This window comes from Delphinapterus leucas, chromosome 13 (assembly GCF_059928025.1).
Source record: "Delphinapterus leucas isolate spDelLeu-1000000601 "Yukka" chromosome 13, BTC_Dleu_Yukka2, whole genome shotgun sequence".
Lineage (NCBI taxonomy): Eukaryota > Metazoa > Chordata > Mammalia > Artiodactyla > Monodontidae > Delphinapterus > Delphinapterus leucas.
In genome coordinates, this window is record NC_143141.1 from 69,225,870 (window position 1) to 69,250,153 (window position 24,284).

General features: G+C 33.2%; 1 protein-coding gene across 4 annotated transcripts in view; it reads left to right on the forward strand.

Annotated features, from left to right (window-relative positions):
- The window catches only part of MEMO1 (mediator of cell motility 1), a 142,316-nt gene extending 119,431 nt beyond the window's left edge, over positions 1 to 22,885 (forward strand). For all 4 annotated transcript variants that reach the window (XM_022574134.2, XM_030762975.2, XM_089922403.1 and 1 more), the window contains 2 exons: positions 7,354 to 7,458; positions 8,814 to 22,885. In XM_022574134.2, the coding sequence (XP_022429842.1) occupies positions 7,354 to 7,458; positions 8,814 to 8,945 (237 nt within the window). In that variant the 3' untranslated portion in view covers positions 8,946 to 22,885. The remainder of the gene's footprint in view (positions 1 to 7,353; positions 7,459 to 8,813) is intronic.
- The last annotated feature ends 1,399 nt before the right edge of the window (positions 22,886 to 24,284 follow it).

The following is a 24,284-nucleotide window of genomic DNA, read 5'->3' on the forward strand; positions in this document are numbered from 1 at the left end:
TATGTGACTTATTATTTGTTGATTTGTTGATGAAAACTTGCCCTATTAGATTACAAGCTTCGTGAGATCAGGATCTTTGTCCATTTTGTATCAGCCTGTTTGTGGTACTCAGTATATGTATTTGTTAAATTAATGGATGAGTGGATGGGTGAGTAGTGAGAAATTAGGCTAGAGAATCTAGAACAGGCTGTTTAAAGGATATCTAATAGGAAAGTGATAAAATCAGATTGTATGTGAATAGATCGTATAGTTGCAGTGCAGCAAATGGGTTGGAGGGATGCCAGAGGAGAAATGAGTAGACTAGTTTGATAATCCAAGTGAGACATGGTAATTTAGACAGTGGATGGGTTGGTGATGGTGGAAGAGAGGGATAGAGTGGATGTATCCAGTATATTTTAGAGACAAATTGATGATAGAACTTGGAGATCAATTGAACTTGGAGGGGAAGGAAATATCAAGGATAATTCCTTCTAAAAAATAACAACAAACTAGTGAATATAACAAAAAAGAAGCAGACTCACAGATTTAGAGGACAAACTAGTGGGTACCAGTGGGGAGGGGGGGAGGGGCAACATGGAGGTGAGGGAGTGGGAGGTACAAACTATTGAGTGTAAGATAGGCTACAAAGATGTATCATACAACATGGGGAGTAAAGCCAGTATTTTGTAATAATTGTAAATGGAATGTAACCTTCAACAATTTATAAAAAATAAAAAAGTAAAAAAAGGATGTTTCCTAAATATCTGGCTTATGCTGCTGGTTAAGTCTTGGTTCTGTTCTCTTAAGTCGGAAGCACAAGAAGATAGGACTAGATTTTTTACGAGGTAGGGTGATCATAAATTGTATTAGGATATGTTATATTTGCTATTGCTTTTAAGGCATCCAAGTGGAGATGTCAACCAAGTAGGCATTTGGATTTTCTTTTCACCAGTTTTTTGGTTTTTTTTTTGCGGTACGCGGGCCTCTCACTGTTGTGGCCTCTCCCGTTGCAGAGCGCAGGCTCTGGACGCGCAGGCTCAGCGGCCATGGCTCACGGGCCCAGCCGCTCCGCGGCACGTGGGATCTTCCCGGACCGGGGCACGAACCCGTGTCCCCTGCATCGGCAGGGGGACTCTCAACCACTGCGCCACCAGAGAAGCCCTCACCAGTTATTTTTGAGTGCACTTACAGTTCTAGGCACTGGTGGAGATATGGCAGTAAACAAGCCAACTTGCTCTCACGGACATTTTATTCTAATGGGAGGAGATACATTTTTTTTTTTTAAGTTAAGGATATTGTATATAAGTTTCTAATAGTGATGTGTGCTATGCAGAAAATATTAAAAGGGTTTTTAAACAGTATATAATTCTAGGCTGCTTTAGATTGAATGATTGGAGAAAGACTTCCTGAGAAGGAATATTAAATTGAGATATAAATAAGAAGGAGCAAACCAAGTGAAGATTAGAGGGAAGAGCATTCTAGACAGAACTGCCATTGCAAAAACTTTGTGATGGGAAAGAGGCTAGTGTGTTAGAAGAATGGGAAAAAGGTCAGCGTTGTAGGAATATAGTAGATAGGGGTTAGAGTGAGTGACACAGCTCTGGTAAGAGAGGTGGGCAGGGATCAGATAATGTAGGGCTTTATAGTCCAGGGTAAGAAATTTATGTGAATACAGTGGGAAGTGAAATGATGTAGTAATGAAATAATTATTTTAAAAGTCGGTCTGGCGGTTGTGTAGAGAAGAGATTCTACAAGAGGGTCAGGAATAGTAACAGTGGGCATTGGCAGGAGTTTAGGGGAGAGAAGATAGTAATTTGGACTGGGGTGGTAGTAGTGGAGATAGAAAGAAGTTCATAGATTTGAGTTCTTGTATTCAACAGGGCTTTGCTAATGGATTGACTATATTGGTTTGGAGCTCAGAGAAGAGGTCTGGAGTAAGTTTGGGCATTCTCAACATGTAGATGGTAATCAAAGCCAGGGCAGAGATAAGGTTGTCTACTATAGTAATCCTCAACCCCATCTTTACAACTGAAATCACTTGTGGAACTTTTTCAAAATAGACCTGCCCATACCCACCCCTGGATATCCACTTTCAGTAATATGGAGAGAGTCCCAACAACTTTATTCCAGAATAGCTTCGTAGGTGAGTTTGAGCTAGCCTATTATGGCCCCTGATCTGTTGAAGTAGAAGAAAATTTCCTATTCATCTTCTTTCCCTTTGTTTTCTACTCAGCTCTTTAAATCATTTGTAAACTTTAATCAGGCAACATTTAATTTTGCAAATGTAAGAATTTGTAAATCAGTGAATTATTGAGTATTTGCTTCATATTAATATGCTTGAATTTAGTATTTGATGTAACATTTGACTTGAACTTGATTTTTGTGGTCCGTTTATTGAAACATTTCTATTTATATATAGAATTTTTTTATAATATATAGAATTTTTAAAGGGGTCTAAAATGGTCTGTTCTTTTATTAGCATGCTATTAATTCAAGTTATAAGTCCATTCTGGGAGTTAGAATAAATGGATTAAAATAATAAGCATGGTTAGGTCTGTACATATACTCATGTATATATGGTTTTATACATGTATGAGTATATGTACACTCACTATTAGGCAGACTCTTATACAATGTGTTTTCTTAATTGGTTTATATAACCAAATGGTGAATATCCCACTGTATATTGCTTTTCACAAGTGTCATTTTATGTTGTAAATAATTTCTTTCATTTCAGAATTAATATCTTAGTTGCTATATACAATCTTTTCAGAGCAAAATATAGTAGGATGCTTCTCTGTACAAGTATTGCAAAAATGTTAGCAATTGTGAATTGTAATTATACGTTTGGAAAGTTTGATAGAGTGAAAAGATTATTTTTAAGTATAAAATTTTAGATTTAATTTTTAAAAATTATTATGTTAATTAAGTTTTGGTCCCTTTTTTGTTATCAGAAAAGCCTTATTAAATATAGTTATTAAAATGCTAGAAAATAATTGAAAGTTTTTAGTTTCCAAAAGAAAAACTGCTAATTCTTTTTTTTTTTTTTTTGGCAAAAATTTTATGTCCAGCATTTGAATATCTTGGAAGTTAATTATGTGAAGAAAACGCATAAGGAAGGAAGAATGAATTGGAAAACAAACAATCTTCCAAATGTTGTATTTGGGAGAAAATAACTAGTTATAAGAGATATAGATTCTGAAAGTCTTAGAATATTACTGACTACTGACCATGTTTTTTGGAAATTAGTACTTTGCAATTTCAGTAATTATAGTGACCAAAGCAGAACATATTTTAAGATGTTGATTTTTGTGAACCTTTTAGATTACATACTGGAAACATTAGCCACATTTATACATATTTTATATATATTACATGACCACAGGTTATTTTTTCCGTACTACTTTTGATATAGACCAGTGTTTCCTTATGGCTATTGGCATACTATTTATGATTTCAGAGAGAATCTGAAAATGTCATTGTAGTCAGCTTTGTAACTTCTTTTCCTTCCAAATTTACTAGTAGTCACTTTGTTTACTTTGAACTTCAACTTCTTTTCTTCCTTTTGCTCTTCTGAAAGTGAAATTGTTCATGTTTGTCCACTCGTACTTCTTTCTCTTGAACTTAGGCCAGTAGTTTAGTTTCTTTAGTAGTCTTTAGTCGGTTTTACAGCATCATCTTTAAGGTAGCTATTTATTAGTACACTGGTTCTTAGAACTGCTATATTTAGGGTGATTTCTTTTTTCCATAAAATTTCTTTCTAATGAAGATTTTATCTTGATACCTCTTAAAGAAACTAGAATATTTCCTTTTCCTACCTCATCTTCCTAAATGTGTACCCATCTCTTCAACATAAATGTGTATCCTTATTTTAAAAAATAAGGCCACAGTCCTAATGATTTGATAATATGGTTTTAATTATCTGTTAATAATTGATAGACATGATTCTAGTTCTTATTTCTCAAAGACTTCTAAAAATGTTTTGCTACTCTTTTGTGTGTGTTACTTTAGATTACATCTAGGTGATAGTATTTAAAATTAAATTTAAATTAAATAATTTGTTATATATAGATAAACTTTGAAGACCTTTGTTGTCTTATTAGAGTCTTGAATTTGCAGCTCTGTTAAATAGGCAGTTAAAACTGCCTATTAGGTTTGGGATTACCATTTAGGATTTGACAATACAAGCTTTCACTCATTACTTGGAGAGAGTCAGCACAATGATAGATTCCCTCCGCCCTTCTTCCCCTCAAGGTAGGGAGTTAGCTTTCAGTCTGAGAATTTCTTGCTGAAACTGTTAACAAATTCCTCAGAAACCCGTACTGTGATGGATAGGCTGTTGGTGTTTATAATGTCTGTTTGTATCTTAGAGCTGAATGGGTAGTGACCCACTTCACTGCTTCATATTAGAGTAAGTTCATGTGAACAAACTCTCAATATACCAGGCCCTAGGCAAGCTTTCTATCACCTGGACTTTAGATTTACTGATCATATCTTCCAGTATGTTAAGAAATCAAAAAGTTCTTTAGGCGTATTTGGGAAGCATTTTTGTTTTTCATCTTTTTGGAATTTGTGCAGCAGTATCAAACTAGCATTATCTTCTTGGAATTTTGGTAATAGTAATTTCAAAATTGTTTGCATCAAAACATAAATATATACAAAAGCTTATTTGTCAGTGTTCTGTGTTAGTTAATGGGTGTCCCAGTTTGCAGTTTTACTAATCATTTTTGCTGTTGTTTGCAAACTTCATGAATTTTCCATTTGGAGAGGTTCACTCATGAGAAGTGCCTTAATTTTTCTCTCTATCCCTCCTTTATAAAAAGGCATACCTCTTTTTTTATATATAAATTTTTTTTTTTACTTTTGGCTGCATTGGGTCTTTGTTGCGGTGCACGGGCTTCTCATTGCAGTGGTTTCTCTTGTTGAGGAGCACGGGCTTTAGGCGCGTGGGCTTCAGTAGTTGTGGCACGTGGGCTCAGTTGTTGTGGCTCGCAGGCTCTAGAGTGCAGGCTCAGTAGTTGTGGCACACGGGCTTAGTTGCTCCACGGCATGTGGGATCTTCCCGGACCAGGGCTCGAACCTGTGTCCCCTGCATTGGCAGGTGGATTCTTAACCACTGCACCACCAGGGAAGTCCCAAAAAGGCATACCTCTTAACTGTCATATTTGTCAGAGAATTGAGTATAATGGAATTGATTCTTGCCCTGGTAGGTACATAGCACACTTCAGGAAATTAAAATTTTAAATGTAATACCTTAACTTCCATCACCTGAATTTTTTACTTTCTGTGTTGTAATTTAACCATTATATCTTCATTTTTAACACTTTATTTACACTTCTCTACATTTATAATTCTATATTTTCTGTGTGAAATTTCTTGGCCAGTTACTTTTAATTCTTTCTCTTCTACAAATGTGATCATTAGTTTTCTTCTCTTTGAATTACTCATGTTAATATATATAAATGTGATGTTTGTTCACAATGTGCTTTGAGATTTTAGTATATACATTTGAACTTCAGTGTTACATGATTTATTAATAAGTGGAATTCTATTTAAGGTAAGCTGTCCTAGACTTCACCCAGGAGCATTGAAAGTTCTTTTATAATATGTATACCAATTGTACCTATGTGAGAGTATTAAAGAATTGTTGGTATGTCTCTTGTTATTCTATATGAAGCAGAGTAAGTCAATGAGAAGCCTAGGATTAGAAATCCAATAGCCTAGGATTAGAAATTTGAGACAAGCTTTTAACCTTTTTTATGCCTTAGTTTCTTCATCTTTAGGGAGTTCTACCTTGATTATGCATATTTATGGAAGAGATTTGTAACCCCATCTCTGCATTACTACTTGGTTTAGAAATATGAGTGATTTCTACGTACCAGAATTATAATACTAATTGTTTATCTTAGGTTTAACTTTTAAATTAGTTCATATTTCACTCGGTTTGCACCAAATGTCAGTGGAGAATGGTGACCTGTAAGCCTCCTAGTTGACAGGGGAAAACCAACTTAGCCTTAAACACTGGTTGTGGATAAATCTGAGAGTGGCTGATTGATGTGCAAGCAATTGAAAGTTGACTATACACACATACGCTTATCTTTCAGATATATTTGTAGAAAAATATGATAATGTTTATGAAAGACTTGGATATTCTGAAGAAAGATTCTTTATAAAATTAAATTTTGATTTACATACTGCCATTGCAATATTTGTACTGTGTTACCTACTGATGGCTATCATTTTTCAGTTGAGTGTTCATCTGATTACTCTAGGTGATTTTACACTGTGCTTGTTAAAACATGTTGAAATATAATTAAAAAAACACAAAAATGTATCAGTTAATTCCTAAGTTAAACCACCATTTACATTTTTCCCAGAGGATATTAATCCAGTTTATTAAACACAAATGTAAAGTATTTCACCTGAATAAGAAAACAAGGTAAGGTAGTTGGTGAATGGATGAGTTAGAATCATTGATTTATTTGCTTGATTCAGATGAGTTAAAGTTGCTCTGTATTGATGTATTTTGAGCACATTATTTTGAATGCCTTTGCAGAATACAGAATTAAGTATAAACAAGTGTCCAAATGATAGTTATTGTTTCAATAGTAGTCTAAAAATTTTGATTCTCAATTAAAATCTTGAAAGCAAAGCTTTCTAGTTTAAGAGATAAAGAACTTTTATTTTTTCAACTTATTTGTAAAGACCCATTTTGCTTAAGCTTTTATCAGTCTTTTATGAGCTTTAAATTGATTAAAATACATTAACTATTTTCTTAGTTTGTGGACTCTTTTTATCACATACCTAAATACTGATAATTCAAAATGCCTTACACACTGTTGATGTTTAAGTATATGTTATGGAAAAAGATAAATTATAATCAGCTCTTGATTATTTATACCAGTGGTATGAGAAATATAATGGACATTGGAAAAACAGCCATATATTAAATTTAATTTTAGATTTTGTGTGAAAATTTTCACAACAGGTTTACTTGTGTAAATATTATATATGAAAAACATAAAATCATGAAATGTTTGAGGATTTGTGAGCTGAGTGACAACTGGGGAAGGTGGTGTAGAAACATACCAGGAGGTCAGAGAAAACTGGAGATTAAATGTTTCAGTATGTTTAATATACATACTTAATAAAGTATGTATATTATTGAGAGTTGACTATAATGAGATTATCTTGGATGAATGAATTTGATATTTCACAGAGTTTAATGTTTAATGTATTTTCTTTACTTCTCCTTAATTGAAAAATTATGATTGTTAGCTCTAAGTAACAGTTTTAAAATATAATTAGGAAATAATAAATTATCTTATTTTCTTTTTCTTTCATTCTTTTTTTTCTCTTCTTCTTTTTTTTTAGGGTATGAGTATTATAGAACAATTAGACCCTGTATCTTTTAGCAATTACTTGAAGAAATACCATAATACTATATGTGGAAGACATCCCATTGGGGTGTTATTAAATGTGAGTACCCTTAGGAAGCCTTGATTTTTTAACATTTGATCCTATTATGTTTCAAAATGTCTTAATTGTTATCATCTGTCACACCTTATTAGCTTTGGTTTTAGATATATAGTCAATTTTCTTTCTAGTTCCTTTAAGATAATTTAAATTTCCATTGTTTTGGTTACTTAAATAAAATTATACATCACTGTATGACAGGTCAATACTTTCTTTTAAATACAGAAAGTTATTTAGAAGAGAAACCCATTTTTTCCTCTTGACTCTGAGCCAATTCCAATATGCTCTTTACAAATATAAACCAAAGTAACGTCTCAAGAAATATGGTCTTACTAATTTTTTCGTTTTATTTAGTGTTCTTGACTTTATAAAAAATAAATGGAAGATTCTGCTCTTGAGTTTTAGATATTCATAATTTAATAAAGCAAGGCAGATGACATGTATATGTTTTTCTACTTATAACAAAAACAATATTTCATTTAAAGACTGGTAAAGAGGCAGAAGTTTTGGTTAGCTGGATTTTCTAAAGAGATAAAGCATTAATTTTTTTCCTAATAAAACTGAAATTGAAAGAAAATGAGAGACTCAAAAAGAAGACAGTGTACACTCAGGAATAGTTAGAGGAAGTAATAATGGGCTCATTGTTTGGAGAGGCAGAGAAATACTGGAGTTGGTAATGTAGTCTAGAATAGTCTAGGGTAGGAACCTAAAGGTCTAGCATTACTTTACTGTGATTTGAAAAATAGTACATTGTGGATTTTTAGGAAAGGCCTTCTCTTAAGCAGTGTTGATTGACTGGGAGAAAAGCCTGTTAAGGGCTTAAATTGATTTATGAAATTTAAACTAGAATAAGCTATACTAATTTACCAAAGTTTGAATTGGGTCAAATAAAACTTCAGTAAAATAAATGATGAGCCAATTCACAATTAAAGTAAAAACCCTGGTATACCTCTTAGATTTGGTACTCAATTTATATACATTTAAAATTTCAGACAAAGAAAAGACTCCAACATTTCAAGACGAAAGTGGCCAAGGTTTGTTTGGTTTAGAGAATAGAAAGAAAGATACTGTGATTTTTTAAATTTTTTATTTATTTATTTTTTAAAGTACCTTATTAAATACAGGGAGAGGTAGAGTGGAAGATGACTGATATTTATCAAGAAGCTAGATTAGGAGAGTTCTTTGAGAGAATGAAATAAGGAGTTCTTTCTTTTTCCTATTTAATATGGGGCGACGAGAAATTCAAGAAACTAAGAGTGAGAGAGAGATCTAGGCTTCAAAGTTAAGCTACCAGCACATTCAAAGAGTGCTCACTTTTTTGTGTGATGTCTGTCATAACCAAATTTTTCTTTTTCTAGGCTATCACAGAGCTGCAGAAGAATGGAATGAATATGAGCTTTTCCTTTTTGAATTATGCCCAGTCAAGCCAGTGTCGAAACTGGCAAGACAGTTCAGTGAGTTATGCAGCTGGAGCACTCACGGTTCACTGAAGCTCTGAATCCTCAGGGATGCCACCTGCACATACTCATACTCTGTCCAGGGTCCCAGCCTAACCCTTACCAAGATACTGGTCCTGGTTTGGGGGGATTCTGAAACCTCAAACTAATGGAACTTTCTTCTCTTCTTTTCTAGTAGGTGTAGTCCTTCCTTAATTTCAACTCATTAAAAAAATGCTTTATAGTTTAGAGCAGTGGAAGGAAGGCTGGCATCAAAATATTTTGATCAAAAAAAAAAAAAAAGGCAATGTAAAGGCACAGTTGTGGCAGTCAGTTTTTTGAAAGTTAACTTGTAAAGCATTTACCATATCCTAAATTTGCACTCTTTGCAGACTTGTGCACATATACTCCGCTTTCAGAATAGTTTTGCAAATTGTACACAAACAAACAAAGGGTGGAAGCTTTTTAATAAAGAAATTGCATTTATAAATGATCTGTATTAGAATATAAAAATCTCCAGTTATAGTCAATTACTACCCGTGTTGTACAACAGATACCTTCTATTTTAGTTGCTAATAAAGGGCTACACAACTCAAAATAGTCTGATTTAAACTTATTGCTCTGTGGTACATATAAAAATTGTTTTTTATTAATTCCATTTCAGAATTTTTATGTTAAAAGTGGTAAACTTTAACTCTTATGTAAAAATATGTTAGGATGTATTTTTATATTTTACATATTTATGTGATTTTTTTATCACAGATATTAGAATCATATTTTAAAGTTAGCTTTTAAAATTACATACAGTTTGCCTTTTTATGTGTGACATCACTTTGTGTCATTACTGTATTATAACACAATATAAATTCAAGATTGGTAAAGAACATAGGTGTAGTCCTGTAATTCAGAGATAGTGCTTGATAGGCAGTAGTCTGCAAATGAGGAAATACTGAAGAATGTTCTTAGTGGTTTTCAAATCATTGCAGACCATACACTGCTGCTATGCTTTTTTAGTGCTTCAAGCAATTTGACTCTCTTACTTGAATTTTTAGCAAGAAGTCATTAACAATAACAAAAAAACCACTGGATTTTCTTACAGTTCTACAATTTTTTTTTGTCATGATTTTTGGTGCGGCTCTTCCAACTAAAATAATGGTATGGTGTTGTATTTCTTCCTTTAGCATAGACCAATCGTAGTCACTTTGGCAAAAAAAAAAAGTTAATTCAATTAGTTAATATTGGCCATCATGTATGTACTAGATTATACCTATTTTAATATAACAGTGGGTATTATTACATTGGAGAGCATTTATATCTTCAGTGTTATGCCAGAATAGCACAATTTTTAGATGCCTTGCACCAATTTTACTTAAAGATTTGCATTTCTTACTAAATACCAACTTTCTATACTCAAGAACTGAGATAAAATACTGTAATCTTTTGGATTCAAAACTACCCACCAATCCATATGTGGAAATTATATTCTTACATATTACTGATTTATTTCCCATCATTCAGATATACTTTTGAGTACTGTAAATATTTATTCCTTATTTATTATATAGACTATAAAAATTTCAAAATTGACTACAGAGTAAATTTTTAATGTTTTCTGGGTATAAAACTAATTACATGATTATTACAGAAAATTTAGAAAATGCTGATAGCTATAAAGAAGAGAAAAAAAATTACCTGCAATCTCACTATTCAGCGATATACACTGTTAATATTTTTTGTATTTCCTTTCGGTCTTTGTCTATGCTATTTATATGTATGAGTGTGTATATGTCTTTGTGTGTGTGCGTAATAACAAAATTGAGATTATGCTGATCATATAGTTGTATATCCTACTTTTTATAACTGACCATCATAAGTACTTCCCCATGTCTTTGAAAATGTGATTTTTAGAAATGGCTGCCTAATATTCTATTGTATGAATACAACATAATTTAACCAGTTCTCTCTTTGGATATTAGATTGTTTCTAATGTTTGACAATTATAAATAATAGTGGGATGGACATCTTTGTATGTGAAATTTGAATTCTATATTAGACTAGTTCTTTAGGATATATTCATGGGAATGGGATAATTGGTTTAGATGGTGAGAACTTTTTAAGCTCTTTAAAATATGACCAAGTTATCCTTCAGAAAGATTGTACCAAATTAGCAGTTTATGAGTACTCATCGTACTGCCGCTTTTCCACTATTATTTTTTCTAATCGTTGACAATTTGTTAAGCAAATAATTGGTTGTTCTTTTGATCATTCTATTAAGAGTGGCTTTATAATGAATTATTTTTTTCCCTTCTGTAATTTTATAGTTAATTGATTAATAAAAAACACAAGAGGGTTGGTAGGTTGAGTGGGCTATAGCCCTCTGAGTATGTTTACTGTACATTTAAATCTCCAAAGTACTTCAACATCACTTTACTTTATCCTGGAATATGAGCTATCTTTCTTAGTCATAAAGTAGAAAGAGTTCCAAACTGATAGTTAAGTGTTGGGTTCTGGATCTGCCTCTGCCACTAATTATTTGTCTCACCATAAATATTTCATGTTGTATCAAAACTTTAACTGTAAAATGTAGAGGTGATCTTTTAAGCACTTTCCGGTTTCAAAGTACTTTGATCTTGTGATTTTGCTCTTTAGAGATTCTAATGTCATTTATGTTTAAAAAGCTACATGGTTGAATTGGATTAGAAGTATTATCTTTTGATTTCAACTCTACATACATGAAAACGAAAGTCCTTTTTTTTAATACAAAAGGGAAATTAATTTGCATTGCTTAATGCAGTTAATATTACCTAAATTGTTGAACTTAAGCTTTCCTGCTTTAAGTGCCTTTAAAAGTATTTTTATTTGAAATATAAAATGTAAAGGAAATTTTATGTAGTTCTATACAGTTTCTTTTTTTTGATATACTTTTGAGTTATTAGCAGCAACTTTTTTTTAAACCTTAGATTGCACAGAGCAGTATATTCATGGATTCTTCACTATTCGGGTAATGAGTCCTTGAGAAATGTATGTTAAAGATTAGCTCAGTGAGCAGGTAAGTAAATGCTCTCTGTCTTGGGTGGGCAACAAATCTTTTATACAGAGTAGGGATAAAGGATTATTCAGATTCCAGTGTTTAGATATTCCAATGGAGATAGTAGGTGTCCTGAGTTAGTTAATGGTTATTATTGCAGATCTCAAATTTTTCTTTGGTAGCAAATAGTTCATTATCGTAGATTAGAGGTTGGTAAATGTTTTGTGTGAAGGGCCACATAATAAATATTTTAGGTTTTTCAGGCCATCTAGTCGCTCCACAGCTATTCACTTTTGCCATTGTAACACAAATGCAGCCATAGACAATGTGTAAATGAGTCATTGTGGCTGTGCTTCACTCACACTTTATTTACACAAAAAGATGGTGAGCTGGATTTGGTCCATAGGCCATAGTTTGCTGTCCTAGATGGTATAGTTCACTTGTAGTTCAAATTACTGGCTAGTAATTTAAACTGTAACAAATGGTTGTGAGTTTCTGTCATTCCAGCCCTCTCTTAATTTGATGTAGTCTGGCTGGCTGGGTTTGAATGTTATTTAGGATTGTAAAGGTAAGTGGGAAGTGGGTACGGGAAACTAGAAACTATTAGGGAAAAAAGCACTTTGAAGCCCTTTTATTTGCTAGAGCCCATTAGGAGTTTTGCTTTGCTGCCATAGTTAATCAAAAGAGTGATGAGTGGAGGTTGTGATTGGTGGTTGCAGATTATATAAATTATTATTAAGCACTTGGCTACCTAGATGATAGTAGAGGGTGGAACAGATAAGAGAAATTGTGAAATGTGAGACTTTATTTTGCCATATAAAGAAAGACTGTTGGAAAAATAACTACCATCTTCCATCACCATCACTTTGTTTAAGACCCCCTCAAATTCCTCCCATATTTAGGAAGGACATAAACTTAGAATAAAAGAGAGTTATTTAAGTTGAATGACTTTAAGTTGATGGAAAAATTGCTCCACCTGTTCTTTTCTCATCTACTCTGTATCACTGAAAATTTCATCAAGGAGTAGTATCAGTCCATAGACTGGCAGTTGGAAAGTGCTGTGATACAGTTGCTGAAAGATCTAATGTAGTTATAAAATTATTATTGATAAGGAGATGTAGTAAACCACATGTACTCTGATATTCAGACTAAAACTTTTATATTATTGTGTTAAATTGTAAGTGCCACATATCAAAAGTGACATTGTGAAGTATAGTGTTCATAAGGAGGCAGACTGAAAATTGTAAGTGCCACATATCAAAAATGACATTGTGAAGTATAGTGTTCATAAGGAGGCAGACTGAATGTTGAAAGTCTTGAGTGGGATGCAAACATATTGGTGATACTTATTTTGGAGAAAATAAGTTTAAAGAGAGGGAGTTTTCTTCAGATATTTGAGTGACTGCCATGTGTAAGAAGGAATAGAATTGTTCTGTCTTATTCTAGGTAGAAAAATTAATTATAAGAAATGGAAGTTTCTGGTTCCACATTTAAGGAGAATTATGTGTATTGAGAATTTCTACATGAAAATCAGCTCTGTCCTCATAAAATCATTGGAAGTATTCACACAAAAGCTAGATCAGTGGTTCTCAAAGTAGGAGCCCTAGACTATCAGCATCAGCACCACCACTAGAGTATATTACCTGTGTAGACCTGAAATTATGGATCACCAAGCTGAAAAAAAGCTAATGGAATTAGTATAAATAAAATGGAACTTATTTCATTTGTATAAAACTGTTAAGGGAAATAATTTTTAAATAAAAACTGATTTTGATCATTTAACACTAACTTTCAACAGAGATTATAAATTGATGATTGTTACTTAATTGTTAGTGAAAGTGACTTAGCTTTCCTAAATCTAAAACAGAGCTATATCAGTATCAGAAAAGGGTATTGAGGGAGCTTGCTCTTTTTATATTATTTTAATGTCAAAATATTGGGAGGGGAACCAAGAGCAGCTGGCAGATAAGTTTTCTCTGTGCTTTTCCTCTTTTCCTATGCTGTAAATATGACCGAGTGGCATGTCACAGTATTACATTGACCATGCTATATACATTTGGTAAAAGTAATGCTGGTAACTGGAACTTCTGCCTTTGTAACGTAATTGTTGTGTATGGAGTTTGTTTGCCTATCCTAAGTTTATTGATATGTTCTGTTTTTTGGGTCCTCTGTGAAGAACTGTAGAGTTTTAGATTTGTCATTTGTTCAAGGGTTCTCCAGTGGTCACAGAGTGGTTTGTACCCAGGGCTTATCACATTTACAGTGTTTGTTTGTATTTAATTCTAATGCAAGGTTTTGGCCATCACCCTAGAAAAATAATGGAAAAAATTTAAAGCCAGTTCTCCTAAGTTTGAAAGCCATATAATGCAATTGGTTTTTCATTATAAATTGTACACTATATTGAAATGTATATTTCATACTGTATAAAGTGAGGTTTGTAATTTTACTAGATACAGTCCTATTTTTTTCCTATCAGCCTAATAAGGAAACCAAAGAGAATGTTATTAACTTATTCAAGGCCAAGTGTATTCAGCTATGAGTAAGACCTTAGTTCTGGTCTTTAAGTCTGCCAATGTAAACTTTGGAAAATATTTTAATTTTTGTGACCACAGTATTCTCTGAATTACTTACTGAATGTGATATTATATACATTTAAGTAAAAAGTATTAAAGCAAGATGAAAACTAAGAAAATTAGAATGACATGTGAATGACATCATATAAATGACAAGACTGAGTTTTGTGAGTTTTAAAATTAAATACCTAGACTGTTGAACTAGATTTAATAAAATATTTTTACCTTAACAATTTTATAAATGGAAATTCTTTTCTAAGAAGTTTTTTTTTCCATTTAAAATTTACCCATTTAAATCTAGCACATAAGAGACTTCAGTTGGTATTGGTTCAACTTTGATGAATTGAATTTTAAAGCAAGGAGAACAAAAGGCAATCTTTATATGAAGTGTTTTTTAAAGGACAGGAAAACAAACCTTTTAACTGGAAGCAATTTTTAATTGGCTTTTTCCATGTTCAGTTTTTGATTGTGGAAACCAGCTTCCTTATTAATTTTAAAAGATGGTAGAATTTAATATTCCTAGGGTCTATGTAATGCCAAATGAATGATAATATAAGTGATCTGGTAAATTTGAAACCATTGGCCCATGATTCTTAGCTCATATTTTATAATATCCTGTGGTGTTTACTGTTATTTAAAAGAGTTACAGAGTTTTTAAAACAGCTAATTAAACTGTGTTTTAGCTGTTTGTCCAATGACATGTCTAGCCAACTCTCAAGTAAAAAGATGTTTTGAGGTGCTAGAAGCTTCGCACTGGAATCCATTTTCAGCTTTGCCAGTGAGTTGCTACTGATTTGCTGGAACAAATCATTGGTCTTTCCTAGAGCAGAGTTTATCTCTTTATTAATGTGTGTTAGAAGTGAATAGTATGACTCCTAAGGGCCTTTCCACCTTTGACTTTTTATGATGATAATAAAAATACCTTATTATTTAATATATTGTACTTTTAACATATTGTAATTTAAAAAATATGTTTCACACCTTTTTCTTTTCTCTTAATCTCAACAATAAGTAGGCCAGACGTTACTGTATTTTTATTGATAGAGACTCCGAGGCCCATACAAATAACATGACTTATATAAGTTTGCATGGCTAGTTAGTATGAAGAGCTAGCAAGAAGTCAGCTCTTCTAATTTTTAGTCTTGTGTGTTACAAATGCTATACCATATTATTATTCTATGTTTTGTTTTTGGTGCTGGCTCTTTGAGATATCATATTGAATTCAAATAGTAATGGGTTTGTGCAACTTTAGTGAAAATGGGAATAATTCATGTAAACATCTACTTTGATTAATTCAGGCAAAAACAGATTTTTTTTTGGTGGATTAAAATACTCCTAATAACTGCAGACTTCTGTTCTCTTTGCTGGGAGGTTTACTTTTAGACCTCAAAATTCTGTGCTATTGCTTGCATCGTTAAAAATGCACTTCTTCTTTGTAATGAGACTGTGACAAAAAATGAATTTAAGTTTTGTGATTTCTGATGGTGAGACTTTGCAGCAGACACTCTCACCATTCCAGTTCATGCATTAACGTGTCCTGCAAGCACCTGCGACTCTGCCTTGGATTTTCTCACCTGCATACAGGGCAGACTGGAAGTGCTAGGAAGATAATCCTCTGGGAGCATCCCTCAGCCAGTGATAGATGGGAATCGGAGAATAATTATTCCAGCTTCCTTGCCCTTCTGGTAATACTTTGAGGCGTGTTTCATGTGGTTTCCTAGAGTTTCCAGTGGGGCTGGACCTCATTGCCCACAACAGGAGACTGTTAAATATGCATTCTTTATTTTCTTCCTCTTCTTCTCTGTCTCACTTCTCATTCCTTTAACAGTGTTTTCTGACATTACCTCCCAAATGAGATTCTTGTCTTTGAATCCTGTCTCAGAGTCTGTTTCTGGGGTAAACTAAAACATGTTTGATTTGGGAAATAAGTTATTACTAGTGTTCTTGTTAGATATGAAAGATTTTTTTTTAAGGCAATTATTTTTAACAAGATCTAAAACAAGTATTTTAATATTCTGATTCTTTAATTAGTCTCATAATCACATCCATGTTCAAATTAATTTCCTTAGCTTCATTTCCTAACAAAGGAAAGATTCAAGTAGAAATTCAGGGTAAATATCTTATGTGGAAATCTTTCTACCATATCTTTTTGTCCTTCTAAAGAAAATTATGGCCTGATTTTCCAAATGCTTTATACGGACACAGTGGGTTATCTATTTTGGTAGAAATTGAATTAACATGGAATTTGGTTCAGCCAACATTATAGATTATTTTCTACTTGAATCCAGCCTTCTCATCTCTTATCAGGACCTGCTTATTCACAATCCGTGACCAGGATTAGCCTTGCCGAACATTGATTGTAAGGATAAATTTAGTTCCTGGCTAATTTCCCCAAAGATTGCTCTGTGGTCCTTGTTAACTCAAAACTTTTTCTGATTTATTAAAGATTAAGAATATGGAGTTTTAAAGTTGAATAAGCGCTATGTTAAATTCAGTGTATTGTAAGTACATCTTTTGTAGTTCTTTGATACCTTTTTTTTGAACTAGAAATAATGATTTTTATATGTTTTTTAAAAAATTGATGGGGGAGATTTGTATTCCTTTTAGGCATATGTTAGTTATCAGTCTTCTTCTTTTTTCCATGTAAAAATTGTGTTTGTATGTCTGAAATGTATTCTCTATTGATTTGGTTTATGCGATGGAACATGCATGAATTTAACCAAGTTTATAGTTCTATTTATAGGGCCATCCTAAGATTAGCACGCACAGATTTTTTTCCATAGGAAAAACAAAACATTTAAAGAATGTATTTTAATTAGTTATCCTTTTTGTAAAGTAACATCTTTAAACATTTGTATTTTTTTTAAGCAAAAATACCAGAGAGTGTATACAGAGTATTTTCCCTCAATGCAGTTGCCTTGTGGTAACTTCACATTCTGCCATGTTCTTTTGAATATATGACAGGGCGTTTATTGACCTTTGAGGTTACATTTGTCTGTTAGAAATGTTCAAAGGTCAGCTGGGTGATTAAATTGGGTAATATGGTCTAGGGGGAAAATAGTTACAAAGGAGTAAGTCTGACTTTCTCCTGGGACACATCAAACTGGTCTAAAGTGGAAACTGTCTCCTCAGAATCTCTGCAGTGGCATATTGGAAAAAGCTTGTAGTCTATTAAAGTAACTATTCATTTGTAAATATAAGTTCTGTTATTTCAAAAACATTAATCTTGTTATTTTTTAGACGTGTTACTTCCCAACAACTAATTTATTATCAAATCCAGTCAAGGCTTTTGGCATTTCAAATATCTCAATATGATAGATTGAAAATTTGGAGTAAGAACCAGAGATGATTTTTAAAATGTGTTAAGAAGGCTGTCCCATTTCCTGAACACTAAATATTTTCTGTAAGGAATGTTAGATCAAAAATGTGAAATATCTTTTTACAGTCTTTACTGGAAGCTGATTCTTCGTGCTAAATGTGAACAATCTCATGATAACTTGATGTAAAACAAGCTTGAAAAATTGTCTCTTTTCAAAATTTCACGTATTTTGCATCACCAGTAGGCCACTTATGCAATACCTCTGTACTAAATATTCAAGTACAACCTGGACTTTTTAAGGTTTAAAAAGTGCTCCCTGCCTACATTAATGTTAAGTACTTGTATTTAACAATGTTATATTTCTGAGTGTTTGTTAATTTGATGAATCTTATAGTGTTAGTCTGTTCCTGAAAGTTCTACTTGGTACAGTTGTCAGAGAAAATTAACTTGGATGAAACAATGATGCATGTTTTAATAGTTAAAATATTTTAAAATTTCTATTTAAAAAGTAGATCTCCATAATTGCCACAGATAATTTTGTAATTTCTGGTTCTTATTGTTTTTGTGTTAGGAAAATATTTACCTTGCAGTGCTTGATTTACATTTTTTGCTGTTTGAAAAATCTTCACATTTATTGTCTCAACAGAAATAATTTTTAACTAAATGTTTACATTATTGAATGAGGGAAGTTGAACCAATTGTTATTACTAAAACTGGTCTAAATTTAGGTCTAGTGTTTTGCATTAGGTTTGTGATTGAATATCTGAAGGATATCAGTTTCCACTCAGATATTTACATTAGAATTGATATTGGATTCAAAATTGCTTGATTGTAATTTACATTTTAAGTGTAATGTAGAGGTTTTGCATTATTAGTGTTGTTTTAAATTTCTACCTTCATTTAGGCTTGTTTATAAAATGAAGATTAAAAAAATTTTTAGCTAATAGAAATTTAGGTAAATGTACAGTATTTAAATCATTAGTTTATTACTTGAAAGGAACTTTTGTTCCTTTCGTTCAGTGTGCGATAACAGCTTTTATGTGGTACAACTACATTTCCTTTTTCTTCATTGAAATTTTACCTCTTTAACTGAAGTTATGTCTGTCTATAATAGCTTCAGATTTCTGTAACCAACTCGTAGATGATTGAAGTTACTCTTGATATAAAATGAATTATAAAAATTATTTTTAGCAAAATTTTATAGTAATTTCAATACCACATGGTAGCAAAAAGCTATCTGGTTAGAATCTTTAGCTTTTCTTGTTAGTTTCTATCCTATTATTTTCCCCTCCTTAAAAAAAAAAAAAGTCTACATTGCCAGTACTTTCTCTACAATTTTAGGAAAACTACATATTTGAAAGTGGAGTTATTTTCACTGAATTTTAGTCTTTCTGCCCAAGATGAGCAGCACTGTGACAGGGAGCTATACTTTACTTCTCTCTCTTATAACAGAGTTTGCAGCACTTAATATTCTTAAAAAATAAACCTTTACCAAATTTTGTACTTATTTGCAGATCAGCCTAGGAACACCCTCAAGAAAGCAACAGTGGATTGTGTAGCAAAATAGAGATGCTGAGATTACTGAGCTTGGGGATTTTATCATGTTCACTGAAGAATAATAGTCTTTCAAATAAAGATAATGAGGTTTATATAATAAATGGAAAATAATATGAATAGTCAAAATATTGTTTAAAAAATTTAAACCCTTCTTAAGGCAAACTAAATTGGTTATTCCTAGGAGTATCTATCTTTCATGTATTTGGGAACTAAAGCAGTAAATGCCAAGTTTTATCTGTTTCTCTCCCCACTTTTAGTTAATTCATACAAGTAATTCAACAGTAGTATTACTGGTTTAATTCTGTAATACTTGTTATCTCCTAACGTTTAAAAAGACATTGCCTCAGTCCCTAAAGTAATCTACAGATTCAACACAATCACTATCACAATCCCAGCTGCCCTTTTTTGTAGATTTTGACAAGTTGATGCTAAAACTTATATGGAAAGGCAGGGGACCTAAAATAGCCAAAACAATCTTGAAAAAGAACAAAACTGGAAGACTCACATTTCCTGATTTCAAAACTTACTACAAAGCTACAGTAATCAAGACAGGGAGGTACTGGCATGAAGATAGACATATAGATCAATGGAATAGAACTGAGGGTCTAAAAATAAATCCTCATGTATGATCAATTGATTTTCAAGAAGAGTGTAAAGATAATTCAATGGGGAAAGAATAGTCTTTTCAACAAGTGGTGCTGAGACAACTAGATATCCACGTGGAACGAACGGAAAAAAGGACAAACTGGACTTCATCAAAATTTAAAACTTTTTTTACATCAAAGGACATCATCAAGAAAATAAAAGAACTCACAGAATCGGAGAAAATTTTGCAATCACATATCTGGAAAGGGACTTGTATTTTTTATATATATAAATAACTCACAACTCAAAATGAAACTCAATTTAAAAATGGGCAAAGGATCTGAATAGACATTTCTCCAAGGAAGTTGTACAAATGGCCAATAAGCAAAGATGCTTACCATCATTAGACATCAGGGAAATAAATGCAAATCAAAACCACAATGAGATACTATGTCACACTGGGCTGGCTATAATAAAAAAGACAGATAACAACATGTGGGCAAAGATGTGGAGAAATTGGAGGCTTTGTGCATTGCTGGTGGGAATATAAAATGGTGCAGCCCCTTTGGAAGATAGTCTGGCAGTCCCTTAAAAAGCTAAACAGAGAGGTATCTTATGATTGACCCAGCAGTGCTACTCCTACCTACATACCTAAGAGAAATGAAAACGTGCCTGCACAAAAAGTTATACATGAATGTCCATAGCAGTATTATTCATATAAAACCCAAAAAGTAGAAATCAACTGCTGAATGGATAAAATGTAGTATATTCATACAATGGAATCTTATTGGGCAATGGAAAGGAATGAAAGAGTGATACACTCTACAACATGGATGAACCTTGAAAACATCATGCTAAGTGAAAAAAGCCAATTATAAAAGACCAATTACATGACTCCATTTATATTAAATGTCCAGAATAGGCAAATCTTTAGAGACAGAGAGACGAAGGAGATGATAACTAAAGAGCACAGGTGGCACTTCCCTCGTGGCGCAGTGGTTAAGAATCTGCCTGCCAATGCAGGAGACATGGGTTTGAGCCCTGGTCTGGGAAGATCTCATGTGCCGTGGAGCAACTGAGCCTGCGCGGTAGAGCCTGTGAGCCACAGCTACTGAGCCCACGTGCCGCAACTACTGAAGCCTGTGCACCTAGAGCCTGTGCTCCACAACAAAAGAAGCCACCCCAATGAGAAGCCCGCACACCGCAATGAAGAGTGGCCCCCACTAGACGAACTAGAGAAAGCCCACATGCAACAATGAAGACCCAATGCAGCCCCCCCCCAAAAAAAAAAGCACAGGTATTCTTTTATGGGGTGATAAAATTGATTTTGGTGATGGTTGCTTAAGTCTGTGAATATACTAAAAACCATTGAACTGTTTGATTTAAATTGATGATCTGTATGGTATGCGAATGAAGCTGCTAATGTTAATAAAGCTGTTGGAAAAAAAAAAAAGATTACCTCTAAGATAAAAGATGGTGATGTGAAGAAAGATACTGATCTGTATCCGTTCTTCTTTTCTCTTTATTGTATTTTTGTTTTCCTGTATATTGAAAACAACGACGACAGCCTACTTTTGTAGTCCTGAAGAGGCTGCTTTAACCTGGGAGAAACTTTTTCAAGATAGCTCACAACCTGTGGCTTCTGGCAGTAGGTAATCTATTCATTCTCTTGTATCCTTAGGCTTGACTTTTGTTTTTTTTTTTCTTTTTTCCCTACAATTCATTTTTTTTAAAAAAACATCTTTATTGGAGTATAATTGCTTTACAGTGGTGTGTTAGTTTCTGCTTATAACAGTGAATCAGCTATACATATACATATATCCCCATATCTCTTCCCTCTTGCGTCTCCCACCCTCCCTATCCCACCCCTCTAGGTGGTCACAAAGTACCGAGCTGTTCTCCCTGTGCTATGCAGCTGCTTCCCACTAGCTATCGGTTTTACATTGGTAGTGTATATATGTCCATGCCACTATCTCACTTTGTCCCAGCTTACCCTTCCCCCTGCCTGTGTCCTCACGTCCATTCTCTAGTAGGTCTGCATCTTTATTACTGTCCTGCCCCTAGGTTCTTCATGACCTTTTTTTTTTTAAGATTCCATATATATGTGTTAGCATACGGTATTTGTTTTTCTCTTTCTGACTTACTTCACTCTGTATGACAGTCTCTAGGTCTATCCACCTCACTACAGATAACTCCTTTTCGTTTCTTTTTATGGCTGAGTAATACTCCATTTTATATATGTGCCACATCTTCTTTATCCATTCATCTGTCGATGGATACTTAGGTTGCTTCCATGTCCTGGTTTTTAATGGAGAGTGGAACTCAGGAGATAATACCCAGCAGCCCCATGTTTGTGTGCAGGAATGGTGTTAGGCATGTTCTCTAACTGTACTTGTGGTCTCAGATGCTTTTTTGTGGTCCCCTCCAAGGACCTTTCCATCCCTCCCACCCCCAAAAAAAGACCCCACCAGCAACGACCCCCTTCTTGCCCCTTTTCCCTCACTCCTTTACTGTTTCTCCCTCTTCCTTCAATGAAACACATCAAGGAAAATAGGACCTTGTAAGTATGCAATTGCTGTATTTCATATTCTTAATTAGCACGCATAAATTTAGCATTATCTTCTAACAGGCATTCTTACCACTAGTCACGCTTCTTTAGTTCATTGTCCTTCTAAATATTAGTGTTAGTTTGGGTAGCCTTTAAGTGTATTTAATATAAGGAAAAGGGTGAAGGGAAGAAATAACCATTTATAAAGTTACTGGATTTCATTGCTAATGGTAAATAATGTTTTAATCTTTTGCCAAATGAACAACACCTTTTAAAAGGAAAGGAAAAAAATCATTTTATGCAAATGTTTGTAAACATGTATGTAAATATGTTGTTTTCTTACAAAAATCATTAATAAAAATGGATTTTTAGTTTCTTCTTGAATGGGGTTCCTTTGTGTGTAATAGGGCAAATTTTGCAAGCCTAAAACAACACTTAAATCTCAGTTTCTTTCATCATATGACATCAGAAGGGATACAGCTTTCTCTATTTTGTCATTTTTTTATCCTATGTCTCTTTTTCTCCCTTTATCTAAGAAAGAATGTCATTTTTTTTTCTTTTTTGGGTTGAGGCATAATTGGCATAAAGTATATTAGTATATATTGCAAAATGGTCTCCACAATAAGTCTAGTTAACATGTCACCATAGAGTTATACAATGTTTTTTCTTATGATGAGGTCATTTGAGGTTTACTCTCTTAGCAACTTTCAAATATGTAATGCAGTACTATTAATTATGGTCACCATGCTATACATTATATCCCTATAATTTATGTATTTTATAGCTGAAAGTTGGTACCGTTTGACCCATTTCACCCACTCATCATTGCCTGCCTCTGATAACCACCAATCTGTTTTCTGTATCAGTGAGCTCGGTTTTGTTTTTGTTGTTTTTTTAGATTCCACATGTAAGTGAGATCTTATGGTATTTGTCTTTCTCTGACTTATTTCACTTAGAATAATCTCCTCAAGGTCCATCCATGTTGTTGCAAATGGCAGGATTTTATACTTTTAAAATGACTGAATAATAAATATTGTGTATTGGTATGTGATCACCATAGTTTCTTTATCCATGCATTGATGGACACTTAGATTGATTTCATATCTTGGCTACTGTAAATGCTGCAGTGAACATGGAGGTGCATATATCTTTTTGAGTTAGTGTTTTCATTTTCTTTAGATAAATACCCAGAAGTGAAATTGCTAGATCGTATGGTAGTTCTATTTTTAATTTTTTGAGGAACCTCCATGCAGTTTTCCATAGCGACTGCACCAATTTACATTCCCACCAATAGTGTACACGGGTTCCCTTTTCTCCAAGTCCTTTCCAACACTTGTTATTTATTGTCTATTTGATAATAACCCTTCTAACAGGTTTGAGGTGATATCACATTGTGGTTTTGATTTGCATCTCCCTGATGATTAGTGATGTTCAGCAGCTTTTCATGTACCTGTAGGCCATGTGTATGTATTCTTTGGAAAAATATCTATTCACATTCCCTGCCCATTTTTAAATTGGATTTTTTTTTCCTATTGAGGTGTATGAGTTCTTTATATATTTTGGATATTAACCCTTTATCAGATATGTGGTTTGCAAATATTTTCTCCCATTCAGTATGTTATCTTTTCATTTTGTTGTTTTCCTTTGCTCTGCAGAAGCTTTCTAGTTTGATATAGTCCCACTTGTTTATTTTTGCTCTTGTTGCCTTTGCTTTTGGAATCAGATCCAAAAAATCATTGCTAAGACTGATGTCAAGGAACTTACCACCTATGTTTTCTTCTAG